At 40.8% G+C, this 14918-nt stretch overlaps 1 protein-coding gene across 1 annotated transcript in view; it reads left to right on the top strand.

Moving 5' to 3' along the window:
* TMEM108 (transmembrane protein 108) overlaps nucleotides 1–14918 on the top strand; it is a 170862-nt gene that overhangs the window by 75433 nt on the left and 80511 nt on the right. Inside the window, exon 2 of the mRNA XM_009331246.1 lies at nucleotides 2810–2891. Within this exon, the coding sequence (XP_009329521.1) occupies nucleotides 2852–2891 (40 nt within the window). The 5' untranslated portion in view covers nucleotides 2810–2851. The remainder of the gene's footprint in view (nucleotides 1–2809; nucleotides 2892–14918) is intronic.

The raw sequence follows: 14918 nt of genomic DNA, 5'->3' as shown, positions 1-14918 counted from the left end.
CCTGCTAGCAGCTAATGTTAAAGACAGGGTAATGGGCTCGCTGGAGCTTTCACCTGGGTAGGTGTAGCAGTGGTTCCTCTGTTCTTATGTCAGGTCATGATTCAGGCACTTAATGGGATGATGGTTCATCTGCCTGAACTTTGTGCAGCATTGACAGTGGTTGCAAGCAGTCTCTGTCTTTGGAAAACCATCACTGGTGTGATTTGGCTTCTGAACGTATACAAATAAATCTCATAAAATGTCTCTTGCCTTACAATATCTGTAAAAAAAATCCTTGCTTTGCATGCATTTCCTGTACACAAGAAATGAGGTATTAGAAATTATGGAAATTTTAATTGCAATATTTTCCACTCGTGTTTAAATTTAACCCTAAGTCACACTGAGGACTTTGAAGAAATTGAGAGGTTGTAAACTCATGGCACCATTTAGTTTATACATCTTCACTGAGTTCTCTATGTATAATTTTATGGCATATAGTCAAAAAGATAAATCTTCTAACTAAGGGCAACAGAAGAACATAGTGAAAGTTTTCCAGTGCTTATCTTTGTTTCTTTCCCCATATGCACACTAGTTCCTATTTCTTAGCACAGGGTAAATTACCCTAAGAGTCCTGTCTAAATAAATACATACACAAAAGCATACCGTTTATTTTAACCACAATAACAGAATTTATAAGCAAATACCTTTATACATTATGGGTAGCATTAACATGGAGATGGAAGACAAATAAGGAAAAAATGTGGTTCACAGCCAAAAACTGTATCACATCACAGTTGCCAAGCACAGTTCAAATTATACAAAGTAAATAATGTGCATTTAGGGTTGCAATTTCAGATTCTCCCTTTTTTCCATTGTAATTTTATGACTTCAGATGGGTCAGTGCTTGTAAATCCTGTTTTGACAAAAACTTACAAGCAGAGCCCTTGGGGAAATGGAATCTACATTGTCAGTGGCTTATCTGGTTCTTGTCCTTTCCTGCATATATTTTTATTAATATCTTAATGGATGCTAAACATAGACTTTTTGTATATGTGTCTTTGAAAAGTGCTGTAATAGACTATATGATGTCTATTTATGCATAAAGACTGAGGGCTTTTTACTATGTCTGCTTTGTTGTTTGGTAAACCTTAAGGAGAAAGGAATGAACAGGAGTGCCTCAGCAAGCTTTTATGGTCAAACAATGGCATGAGTCTAATTCTGATTTTGATTAAAAAGTAGTAAATTATTTTACAGATGATTGCTTTCATTTAGGAGAAAGCACCTTGCAAATACTGACATTTCTGCAAGTTGCTCAGATGTTTTTAAGGTCCAGTTTTAAATGGAAAGGAAAGCGTGGGAGAATCAAAAAACGCTGTGTTTGTGTACATAAATTTCCATATCTAATAACTTAACAAAAGATGCTTGGGTTTTGTTACAGAACACAGGCAAGAAAAATCATGGTCCTTCTGAGGCTTCCACGCTAAAGTCAAACATAGTTCTGTTATCACAAACTCTTCAGCATTTACTCAGTTCAAAGGTGTTACTCATTGGTTTGACTTGTTTATCTTATGTCTTCAAGATTGCATTTTAAATAAGCTCTGAAAGATTTATATGGGAGCATGTTAAAATGGCTCAGATATGTCCCCAGGAGTTCAGAAGGTGAAATTATGTTGAACTGAAAACTAGAGGATACTACATGTTATTTAATATTGACAAGAAGCATTTTAGGAGGATGATCTCAGTGTCCTGTCTTTCAAAGTTGGTTATGAATCTTCAGCAAATGCTTTTTTATGGAACGAAGAGCTTAAATGCTGTGTTGTCTTTGGGTACTCAGTGAGACATTACTCACAGCAGTGCTTTGGGACTATATTTGCTTTTCACTTCTGATTTATGCATTTATTTTCCTCACAATGTGAATAATTAATATCAGCATGATTGGGATTTATTTTTTCATAATATTTTTAAAACTGAGGTGAAAAATATCTGTGACAAGTATTTGAAAATACCATCTGAGGACACATAAAATGTTGTTAATCACCCCCCAAGTGGGCAAAGGCGGGGAGATGGGGTGGTTAGGTATTTTTGCCACATCCCATTTTCAGACAGCAGTTACAAGAACTATGAGATTCCCTCCTACACCAATATAGTTCAGTTTGGGAGAAATAGAAAGTTTCCAAGGACATAGAGAAGATTCTCCAGTTGCCGCAGCTCTAGCTGCGGCCCAGGTAGCTGTTGGGGTAGGTCAGGAGATGGTATGAGCTACAACAGCTGGCTAACATGAAGCTGAAAATTGCCAGGACAAAGCTGCCCTCTGTGCTACCATTTCAGCACAGTTTGGGATCTCCCCACTGCGGCACCACTGAAGTTCTGATTTGGAAAGGAGTGTGGATTTTCTCCTCATTGTACTTCCTGAGGGATGTGAAAAGGTGAGACTTGGGGAGGAGACTCCAGCCCTGTGTGCCCAGCACAGCTGCCTGGTGGTGTGCACATCTCGTGTTTGCTCTTCCAGTGAGGATCCTTTCTCCAAACTAAAAAGAATCTTGTGAGATTGATTTTATCAAGTCATAGGCACAACATGAAAGTAATTCTCAGTGTGTGTATTTTGTATACTCCTGAGAATTTTTCCCCTTTTTGGCCATAGCTCTACCCTTCAGTGCCAAGCTGTTGGAGAGCATGGCTAACACAAGCAAAGCACAGTTAGGCAATTTCCCATTGCTAATCAATACAGTTTTCCTGTGAAGCTTCATCTTACTTTTTAATCAACAGGTATAACAATAGAACATATATTTTGTAATAAATAATTTTCTTCTTCTCTTGATTTCTTTGACAGAATCATGAATAAACTGGCAGACCAGCAGGACCACATGATACCATGAAGAGAAGCTTACAGGTCCTCTATTGCCAACTGTTTAGTAAGTAAATATTAATATTTTTTTTTCCTGTAAGAAAGGAAATATTCAAATCCTTACATAAGATACTAATATTTATGCAGGGCACAATTCAGGGAAGTACTTAGCCATGTGCCTTGCTTCAGGTACCTGGAGGAACCATATGGTGTTCGCTGAGGTATTTGGAGATGTATTAAAAAAACAAATTGAAGTATCAGTTGATTCTGCAGAGTCTTGCACAAGAGTAAAAGTGATCTGCCGTGCCTTGCAACTGTGAACGCCCTCAGAAAAATGAGATGCAGAAACAGAGGAGGATGGTGGTTGGAAGAAATAATGCAACGTTTTTGTAGTCATGGTTTTTGTCTAGTTCTCAGTGGACAAAAGGGATACATACCATATGGCACATCTGGTGCTGGTCTTTCAATAAAAGATCTACGAGTGAGGGAAGGGAGCCCCAGATTCACCCAACCCTAAATTCTGCGTCACTTCCTGAGATGACTAGTTTCTTTCTTCTAAGTTTTGGCTTTTAGAAGAGTCACCCAGCAGAACAACTCAGGTGAAATTTAGACTCTGTAGATGGGTGCTGCCTCCCCTATTCATGGGAGTAAAGCAAGGTTTTAAGTGTAAAACCATATTGACACTGTTTGGGCATTTCTGTAGACTAACAATTTTCTGTGTCAACATCACAAGCAACAGCTTTTCTTTGAAATCCTGGAGTTTAAATAAAATAAGAATAGACACAATGTAGGTGTAATCACTCTGTCATATGTTTTACAAAGGAAATCGCTAATTTACAGTAAGAATCTAAAAAAGTTTTTTTTCATGTGGTCTCTTCAGCAGAATTTCTGACTTAAAGATAAGCATTATAGTACACAATTTTGTATGGATTTCTCTTATTCTAGTCCAAGCAAGACAGAAACCTGAAAATCATGCTTAGTATGCATGGAATGAGCAATGCAAGGACTATTGCTTTTATTGGCATGTGTGAAAATGAAGTCTAACAAATATTTTATGGACTGTTACAGAAATCTGGTTAATAGCATATCTTTGCTTTACTCATTACCATCAGGTTATAAAGTGAGAGATTTCTTTTTACTTGCTAGATTGGCTGGTGTTCCTGTTCTTATTTACAGCTTCTCCTATGACATAGGAGAAATTCAGCTGTGTCTTTACGGCATCTGAGGGGGAACTCCAGAGGTGCACCCAAGACCATTTTGCTCTAGTGAGCATAAAGCTAGGCCAGATGTGCCTAGGCAGCCTGCCCGGCATACCTTTGGCTCCCAGAGGTTGGGTGCCTGGCTGGAGTGCAAAGGGGGAGAGCTCCTCGGGGAGGACTATAACCAGAAACCCACTGACAGCAGTGTGGGGGCTGTGGTAGTTTTACAATAGCTAAGGACCCAGAATACTTTACATCACATTTTGACATGTTTCTGCATGTTGAATAGTAACTTAATCCTAAAATGATCTCAGTTGCTGGAGCAACTTTAGGTTCATTGTAATGAAAATATGAAACTACACTGTATGAATACATTTCTATCAACATGGTAGGGGGAAAAAAGGAAGGTATAATCTACATCCAACCTATCACAGTACTGGGTCTTTCTGTAATTTTTTTTTTTTTTTTTATATCGTGCTTCCCTGTTTGGCAGCATTCCCCTTTGTTATCTCTGCTGCTTTAAACTGTATTTTTCAGGGTAGTATGTTGAAGATCTAGGCAGCAAATAAAGGAACACTGAAAATGAAGAGGGAAAGACTGAGCAACTATATATATATACACACACACACATATATATGATATGAATAGGCAATGATATTGTGAACTCCATGAGGTAATTTGGAAAGATGGATTATGACCGTACTATTTCTACTGACAGATAAACAAACTGCTTTATTTCTGAGTGCAGCAAAGATGTGTACTAAATGTAGTTATCATTAACAAATGCAACAGCTATAGCTATATGAGAGATATTTTGGGCATCTGGATTGAGTTTTTTCACTGGCTGGTTGGTTGGCTGGTTTGTAAGAAGCCTATGGCAAGATCCACCAAGTTACTTAATTCCTATTAAATCAGTTTTCTTTTAGATGCCCTGTAGGTGTGTTACTTGAGTTCACTTTTTCCCCGGTTACACCATAGTACTAAAAACAATCTCCAGAGAGTGCATTCTGCAACCAAGGAAGAGGAAACGACTTTAATGTGTTTCCTGTAACTGTTCTTTATGCTGTAAGAGGGGTCTGCAGCATGGTCTTACTTGTTTCATTTGCACAAAAGAGAGAAAATTGCTGCTACTATGCAGAGAAGAAAAAAAAAAAAACAAACCTTCAGAGAAATTGTCAAATGAGGATGTTCTACTTTGGGCCGATTCACCAATATCCTACGCCTGCCTGCCTTCCTCATCTGCAGCTGCAACAAGTGGGTCCATGGAGCTGCCTCTCTGATGTGGCAGGATTTTCATCTTGTCTGCTGTGTTATGAGTGATTAATTGAGGCTTAGGGCTATAGAGAAGTGCCCTATGTATATACTCTTGTGAGTCAAAAACTGGGATGGCTTGAACAAAGTGTTGGTGGTTTTTGTAGAAACAGTGATCAGCTGGAGAGACAAAACTCTCTCTGTGTGAGCATGCCTGTGGCTAAGGAAATGTAGGAAGAAGCAGTTTCATTCCCAAACTGGTCTGTTGCTGTGGGGCTTGTCACATCTTGGTTGAGTCCCAGCTGTGCCACTGGGCCAGTAGTGGCTACACCCTTCTGTGTATTTGTTTCCACCTCTGTTCATTCATGCTGTGTTCAGCTGTGTCTGTGCAGTGTCTGAGACAGTGGGACGCCTGTAGTCGTGAGGACTGCTTGGCTTTGGGGCTAGAAGAAAAGACTTATGTAGACACTTGTCTGATTTACAGACTAGTGGGATTAATTAGCTGTATTTTTGAAAGTCAGGCCCATATCTAAATAAGGTTTTAAATGTAGCATACCTCTTTTTTTGGGAATTTTAGATAAGTTATGTAATCAGTCTATTGCCATCCATATTCTTCTGCTGTGCTATCCAAAATGAGCATATTCCATCCGTTAATGCTGATCAAGAATAGTATGTGAAAATGGCACTAGCAGCAGCTGCTCTTTTGAATATGGTTGTAGCTGGCTTGAATCTGATCCCAGTTGCCAAGAGGTAGACTTTGTAAAAATTGCAGTGCTATATTTGGCCCAGGACAGGGGCTCTGGGCGATGCTACTTCACCTCTAATCATTCATAATTTATGAATAAGTAATTAAACATGTGATGTAACTGTAAAGAAGCAGTGCTTTCAAACTGTTTCTTCAAAGATTCTATGTAATCTGAAATCTCTAAGACATTTAAAAAAAAACATTAAAAGATTAAAACAAAAAATTTGGAAGAGGTTTCTTAGTGAGAGCTCTTTGAAGTCACTAGCTAGATTGAGTTGATGAGGACCAATTAAAGCAAAACATGTGTCCACAATTTGCTGCCATTTGTTCTAGGCACATCTTTATGGATGAAGTTTGTTGCCTCTGTAATGATGAAGATGCAAATGCCTTTCCCAGGAGGCTGAGCTATCTCCATTTTTTATAAAGACCTAATGTGATGATTTAAGCCCTACAGCATGAACCACAATATGTCTGCACTTTTTCTAATAAAACATGCACATTATAATTTACCATGCATGCACTTTTCACAAAGGGCTTCCAAGTTGCAAATAAACAGGAGAAAAATGCGGAGAAAGGTGAAGCCCTTGGCACATGAGCTGTATACGAGACTTTCTTACTTCAGACATTTATTTTCCTGAAAAATGGAAGGACTTTTATTTTCTGTTTACTGACAGCACCAGCATCTGTATGAGGACCTGTCACCATAGCATCTGGAAATAAACGCCAGTCTGAGTGTTTCTTCATGCCATTATCACTTACTGCGTTCCCAGGCATCACTCTTTCATCACCAAGGCCTGGCACAATGCCCAGTAATATCAATAGAAAGATCCTCCGATGTACAGGCTTGCACTCTGTAGCAAACATGGCAGTGAGTGGCCGTGCCTTATAATACAGGCTGTCACAAATCTTGTATCCCCTGGCTGTGGATGCAGCTCACCTTCTTCGGTTTTAACTGGCAGCCTGACTGCCGTTCGGTTAAGTCTCTTGTGGTGAAGTTCACGCTGTAGAAAGAGTTAGCACAAGCCAGTGCTCCATTCGGGTCTGAAGCAAGTCCAGGGGCTCATCCCTCTTTTCATAAATATTTGATAAGCATTGTGAAATTCCTGTTTTAGAGAAGATCCAATTCTCAGTGCCTTCTGAAAGGTGCTGAGCAGCATTATCTCCTAATGCCCATTGCCTCTAATAGGAACCAACACCCACCGACTCCTGTTTCTATCGCCAAATACCATCTGTGAATAATTACGTGGTATTAATAAGATGGTATGCCCTGATGGCTCTTTTATACAAGCCATATACATGGCTTGTTTATAGCAAGTGGGGACGCATGGTAACAGTAGGAAAAAGACTACTGCCAGAAGCAGAATAACCTGTTCTCTGCCCATAGTAGTAGATAAGGCATGAAGAAATGCATTCATAGAGCAGGTAGCTTGACGTTAGACATCAGGCAAAAATGCTTTAGCAGGTTAGGACATTGAAACGCTAGAACAGGCTAGTCAGGAGGATTTTAGTCTGCCACTGAGGCACCAAATGGAAAAAAACATCTCTCGGGAGACAGAGGTCATCTAGATGATTTCAAAAGTTCCCATCAAACCCTCTGATCCTGTGACCACTAGGTACTGTGTCCTTAGCGCAAATGAGCCTGCTTGCTTTGACAGAGGGCTCTCAGTTTTCACGAACTATGTATAATTAATCCGTGCGATAGAAATGTACAGCTGACGTATGCTTAAAGGTACTGGGGATCACTTGATACAGATCAGCAGAGAGTCTCTTCCTATCATTCACGAGGACTCACAGAGAGAAAAGTAAACATTTTTGTTGTGCTCTGTTAGGCTGGTAGGTGTTAGCTTGAGCAAAGAGAGCAGCAGGGAGTGGTTATCCAGCAACGGATTCAGTCTGGTTTGCTTAAAAATTAGAAAGGTAAACAGCCTCTGGGTATGCAGTGTTTCATGTACAAAGCTTTTTGGGATACTTGCTGGGCTGGAGCATTTGTATTTGAGAGTCACGTGGCTTGGTAACAGACTGCCCATCAGGCAGCTCACAGCAAGCCGTCCATCAACACTTGCTTTTCCCAGAATTCAATTAAAGGTTGTTGCTTCAGTTTCTCAGTAAAAACTTTGCCTTCTTGAAAGAAGCTGCAACTTTACATTTTGTGATCCCTTCCTGGAGAACAGACCTTTTCAAAGAGAGCTTTAAAAGCAAACTGATGCACCTTATAAAGAAACTAAATTGAATATGCATTTTCTTATCAGATGTAGGCTCCAGTGTCCTTGGTGTGCCCTTTAGTGAGATTTCAGCTGCACACACACAAGAACATGTGTTCCTGCTCGCTGCCTGGATAAGCACAACTCTGTGAATCGGATGGCTCTTGTGATCCTAAACCTGAGATTGTTCCCATGAATAGTTTGCAATATTTATTTTAAATTTGCTGGTTCCATGAACGTTCTTGCTCTTAAAGACATTACAGTTTGGTAGCATTTCACAGATTGCACAAACTCATTAAAGAGTTTGAGGTACATATTTGGGGAGGGGATGTTCTGCCTTGTTCTGCCAAGAGCAGATATAAATTTAGGACACAGCAACCGTCTCAAACAACTAACATATTGTGAAAACTTCTCCACAGTTCTTGCAGATTTGCTGAAACACAGAAGGATGTGGAATAGGCCTGGGGCTGTAGAATTTCAGGTCATGGTTTAAGTCCTTGACACTGAATTTGGGATAAAAAGTCAACAGACAGTTACTTTATTATATTTGCTCTTTCTATTGGCAAGCAAGCAATTCGCGCCTTTGCACGTATCATTTGATAGTCGTCTTATGTTCTTGGCATTAAGTACCTTCAATTTTATGCTTATACTGTATATTTTTCAACATTAATGAGAACCTGGATAACTTCCCAGTGTTCATATTCATCAAGCATTCACACACCAGTTGTGGGACATTCTGGTAACAATGTCCATGACCGTTATGCTAGAAGACCAAGAGATATTAAATACATACGTATAAATATGGATGTGCACCCAAGTTGGAAAGTGCTGCAAGGATTTGGTTTTAAATTTCCCTTCTGTCTTGTTAAAACAATAATTTGATAGGTCAAAAATGAATCCACAATATTATTTCCATCTTATGTTGTGTATTATTTGTGTTTTGGACCTGAAACAATCCCTATTGTACGACAATGTATCTGTCTAATCTTCTGTTTTAGATTCAGTATTGTTTGCCTCAAGCCTTTAGAGACAGGTTTTAGAGGGAGAGTGAATAGGCAGGAGTACAAATTTGACTTTTCTCCATTTTCCCTTTCAAAAGTCTATTCATCCATCTCTAATAGAAATGAAACTTCAGGAACAAAGACTTAGCAGCTTGTGCAATTTCATGTGTGTGTCTTTGAGACTCAGTGTCAAGTCAAGTGGAAGAAGAAATGTTCCCGATATGCAGACAGGAGCCTAAGCGACCATGAAATATTGATCCTATTGAGTTCGGTGGCAAAACTCCCATTGACTTTAGTAGGATTGGGATTTTATTCCCAGCCTTTATGTTCCCAGCTTGCTTTGATATGTTGCATTATAAAACAAAAACATCCTGTCAAACATTTATTTCCTTCCCCAAAGCCTTCTTTTCTTGCTGGCTGTGCCTAAGAGACATTGGTATGTTTTTCACAATATTGCAATAAAGCCCTAATCCAGCAAAGGCAGTTAAATATGTAAATAGAGCTCTTCGCACCAGGCAGACTGCTCCTACAGCAATAGGATTCAAGCCATAGGCTTGAATCTCTGTTGGACTGCATTCCAGTAATTGGACATAAGAAAATTTTTATGTCAGCACGCACGCTGGTGTCTGATGTCCATGAATTTTCCAATGCCTGTGACAGTGCTCCTGTGAGAAAGACAGAAAAATGGCTGTTAGATACTTAATATACATTGTTATCTGATATTCCCCTACGTGCGAACTGCCATGCACATGGACATGTACCATTGGTAACAGTAATACAGTGATATTTATACCGCTGTGTTAGGTGCTGGAACTTTTATATATTAAAAATGTCTTTCACTTTTTGCAAAGCCTTTGAACTCTTCTCCCTCCACCCACCCCTTGGCACTCTACATCCCATTATTTTTGAACAAGGAAGACCTAACTGCGGAGGTTATGCCAGCTTTGATCGCTCCTTTATGTGTCCATTGTAGCTTACTGCAGGCTGTGTAAATAATTTAGAAGAAATGCTTATAAAACCAAGCTCATTGCAGGCTGTGGAAACAGTTTGGAAGAAATACATATAAAACCAAGTGTCATCCAACTTGGCAGCATGTGATGGGTATTATCCCTGTTTCATCTCTAAATAGCAAATACATAGATGTCCTCTCCGGTTCTATAATAGATCTCCAAAGAACCTGAGCGTATGCCAAAATTTAAGCACATTCAACTCAATGAAAGACTTCAAAACTCCACCTTCAAAAACACTTGCTGTGAAACATCAATCATCTAAGTCTTTGGAATAAAGCCATTGCTTTGCAAAGCAGTGCATCCGGCTGGTCTTTATTTTGAAGATAGGCATCTGCAAAACTTCCTTGACAAATCAAGGCTTATACATAATTGGTATGAATGTATTGTTTTGTAGTACATTATCAGTTTAAACTATGTATATCCTCTAATGCCTGAAACCTCAAGGGCAGGATGTGCTCCCAAGGTCTGGAAAAAGCTGACAGCCTCATTTCACATGATTTTTTTCCCCCACATTATTCTTGGAAGAAAAGAAGATGTTTGTTATGTGTACCACAAAAGATGTTTGAAAAGTGACCTTGGCAGGAATAATACTCTACCCCTGCTATAGTAACTTAAAACCACATCCCTTCAGCTAGAGAAAGCAAGGGAACCGCAACCCCAAGGCCATGTTTTCTTGGGATGGAGGAGCTGGGTCCCCATACTGGCTAGTGTGTCTGTTGGAATGTGTGCCACAAGTGCCCAGAAGAAACCCACCACTCCAGGTTTTGAAGGAATAGTGCTGTGTAGCCCTGCCAGCTTTCCCATCACTGAGCTTTTTTATACTTTGATGGTGACATGGTTCTTTGAGCTACTCTTTTCACTCAAGACCAGGCTTCTGTCAGATCCAGGGACACGGGCAGGATTTTGGGGCCAGGTTTTCCAAATCAGCAAATGTATAACAACCTCAGTTGACCACTCAGTGAGTTTTCCCAAGTAGCTAAGCAGATTAACCAGGTGTTCATCTGCTTTTCATCTTAATGGTAGCTAAGTATGAAACTTCTGCAGGTGCCTTTAAGAATTGTGCTAGGCATGTCTGTCTGCATATGGAGTGCCAAGATACTTTAGAAAATCTGATCCCTTTTCTCCTAATATAAAGGAGCAGACTTTGTTTCAAAACTATGTAATACTGTGCAGAACATAAGTCTTTTGCTTCAGAGTTGATGAATAATAATCGGTGCTTACTAAGACCAAGTTATAAAGAAAGGAAAAAAAAAACAAAACAGAAGGGGCACTGAATCAAGTGCACATTTACAGTTCCTAGTAGTGGTAACAAATGCTTCTTACTCGGTACTTTATAAAGTCGCGGCATTGTGCAGACATTAATTAGTTGATTTAGGTTGCACTGAAATTACGCAATTAACTTAAGTCTCCAATTTAAAATGTTACAGCTGATGAGCTGATCTGTCTCATGCTCTAGGAGGAGCGTTCTGTCCTTTCTATACAATCCCACATGCATTTGGTCCAAAAAGTCTGCTCTTGCGTGTTCACGCTGCCATGCAGCTTGCCATGGTCAGAGTAGCTTTCACAAGACGATGCTTCCTAATTCTGTTACAACAGATTCCAGCTGCTGGGAGAAGAAGGAAGAGAAACCTTTTTTGTATCCTGTCAGTGAAGGGATCATCAGGGAAGGAAGCAATGCAGGGTGGGGAGAGATGACTGGATATTCCTCTTAATAAAGCAGATATATTCATTTCGTATTGCAGGTATAGTTGCAATCTGTAGGTGTATTTCATATACCCACTAAAACACTTGTGCTGATCAAATTTATTGGGTGCATATTCTTTATTCACTATACTGTTGTTCTTACTCTGTGCTGCTGGTGCATATAGATATCTTTCAAGCCACTGCTATCATCAGTAGAAGCACATGTCCAGTCGAAGCACACGTCCAGTCCTGTGACACCTGTGACAGAATAAAGCATGCTCTGCATAGAAATCTGAAATATTACTTAGGTGGAAATGTTCAGACCATACGATGGACTCTATCTCATTGTGGTCTTTAACCCATGGACCTTCCTTATTGCTGGAAAGGGAACAAGCAATTCCCTCTCATCCCTGAGGAATATTGGTCTTAAGTAGCGTGATAACCAATGTCATCAGTAGTTATGAGTCATTGCAGGAGAACCTAAAAGAGTTTGAAAATATGTGCACTTATACAAGACCTCACATCACATTTCACTGTGGCTTTCAGAGTGAACCATGGAGTATTAGTGACAGTACTTTTGTGTAAACTGCGTGAAAACCAGCATGATTTCTGGCCAGACTGCAAATCCATTTTGTAAATCCCAGAGCTTTGTTGCTGCTGGAATTCCCTTGCAGCCAGCCTGTGAGGGGCTCTCAGTACTTCAACATGAAGTTTCTAATTCTTTATGCATTTGAAAAAGGCACTGCTTCTTGAAGTTAGCATCCCGTGGGAAGGAGAATGATGACTTTGCAGTATCGTCTAAAGCATTAGATATCACTGGCTCCTGTAGAAGCTACAAATTCATTATGGTATCACAGCTTCTCATTGCTGAGGGCATTAACAATTAACATACAGACACCACAATTAAGATGTCAAAGAGAAGAAAGTGAAGATAACAAACAATGAGAGTACCTGATAAATGGACAACAGTATGCTCGCAGGGCAAACCACTTGTATTTGTATATAGAGAGTTAATTCAGAGCCTTACAGCACAGGGAGAGAAAGAAAATGGTTTCAAACCCTGTGATCTGTTGGCCTTGTCTTGGAGGTAGAATTGGAGCAATTATCTCCCGTTTTATGTCTTTCGCTTCAGTAGTGCTTGGGTTTGGCTGTGTTGTTTCCTTAGAGCAACTGGCCATTTCACCTAGTTTAAAGCCGTTTTATTCTGCCATTTCAGGAAGGAACAACTGTTTTTTCTGATTGAGGTCCTATACGTGCCCGAGAGCCTCATGTCAAATCCCTGCCCCGGGACCTACTTCTTAACACTGAGGTTGTGAAGCATAAAGTTAATCACATTACAGTCTGTGCTGCACAGAAGTGCCCTGACAGTTATTGAGGATGAAGCCTGCACCAGAGAGAGAAAGAGCAATAGGTGCTTAGGGAAGGAGGATGCTCCGAGACCGATTCCCAGGAGCAAACAAGGAGGATATGCAGAAATAGAGTAGTTGCTACAGCTTAATAGGAATGAACACTAGCAGCTTTTTTTTCAAGCAGAGCAATCCCTTAGGAGAGAGATCATCTACAAGAAAGAGTAACAGGACCCTGGGCCTCGGCTATGCATGTTGCAGTACATCTTTCCTGGCCCTTGGGAGATCTATGACTGGGACCATTAGTTGTAAAGTTACTGCAAAGCATGTATGTGACTGACAGGGAATTAGATATAAATCCTCTGGCCTCTGAGGTGGAGATGGCTGGACTGGAGACAGCATAACACAGAGAATGCTTAGTGTACATTGTCCAAGAAAGGGCTTCTATGGGAAAAAGGAAGGTCCTCTCTCCTTGTAGTTTACAGAGCCAGAGAAAACCTGGGGTGAGTGGTGTGCAGTGTACCTAGACTTGATTAGCTCTTGTTTCAGGAAAATCTGTTTCAGAAATCAAAGGAAATTCTAAGGAAGATGTCTTGGTCTTAATTGTTATTGGGAGCATCTTTTTATCTTCCTGGCTATTGAGCTTCTCCTCTGGATTACACGTTACCGGTCTTCATTGGTGTTTCCCAGTGTAGAAAATCCATCTTTCTTGTGGAAGGTGACGATGCCATTTGGTGAGTTCATGTGGTTATTCGAAGCCCTGAGAAGACCACTGCTCCCTCCTGTGCGTGTGCCCTGCTCCTGGCCTCGTGAAATAGGCAGGGCAGCGAACGTAGCAGCAGAGCGAGCTGTGGGGATGCTGTAGCACCAAGCCCAAACCAGGACATCCAGTTAACTGTGCTTCACTCCTATCAGAGCAACACGCCTTTCCCACAGTGGTTTTCACTGGTGTATCAAAATTTTCAGCATTATTCCCCTGGTTTGCAGGCTCTGTTGCGACCCAGAGCTGCACGGCATGGTTCAGCACAGGAGCTTGTGCTTCTCTGGACTCTGGGCTGACCATGCTCCAGAGCAGCCCCGTCGCAGAAAGAACAGCTTGAGGGTTACATTCAATTAGCATAAATTGCCAAAGGCCCAAAATACGTTGTAGAGCCAGTGTGGATTGTTAAGCCTCAAAACATGCTCCCTTTTTCTTGCTGCTTTTCCTTTGCTGACTCTGTGGAGGAGAAAAGGCTTAGAGCCCATTTTGTTACTCTCAGAGGAGGGATGTTCCTGATGCAGCTGCAAGAGTGAGGCCTAATCCGTCTCCTAATATCAGGGAGACCTTGGGCTGTTGTTCTTGTCGCTGCATTTCTCAGTATGTCCTGTCCTACACGTCTTATCTTTTGAACTGTAAGCATTTAAGGGCCGGAAGGAGGATCCGGGGAACTACAGGCCTATCAGCCTGACCTCGGTGCCGGGGCAGATCATGGAGTGGTTCATCTTGAGGGCGCTCACAAGGCATGAGCGGGAAAACCAGGGGATCAGGCCAGGCCAGTACGGGTTCATGAGAGGCAGGTCCTGCTTGACCAACCTGGTCTCCTTCTGTGACCAGGTGACCTGCCTAGTAGATGAGGGAAAGGCTGTGGATGTGGTCTACCTGGACTTCAGTAAGGCCT

The sequence above is a fragment of the Pygoscelis adeliae genome, unplaced genomic scaffold (assembly GCF_000699105.1).
Source record: "Pygoscelis adeliae isolate BGI_AS28 unplaced genomic scaffold, ASM69910v1 Scaffold99, whole genome shotgun sequence".
NCBI lineage: Eukaryota > Metazoa > Chordata > Aves > Sphenisciformes > Spheniscidae > Pygoscelis > Pygoscelis adeliae.
Note: the sequence above shows the minus strand (reverse complement) of the source record. Positions and strands in the feature narration are given on the sequence as shown.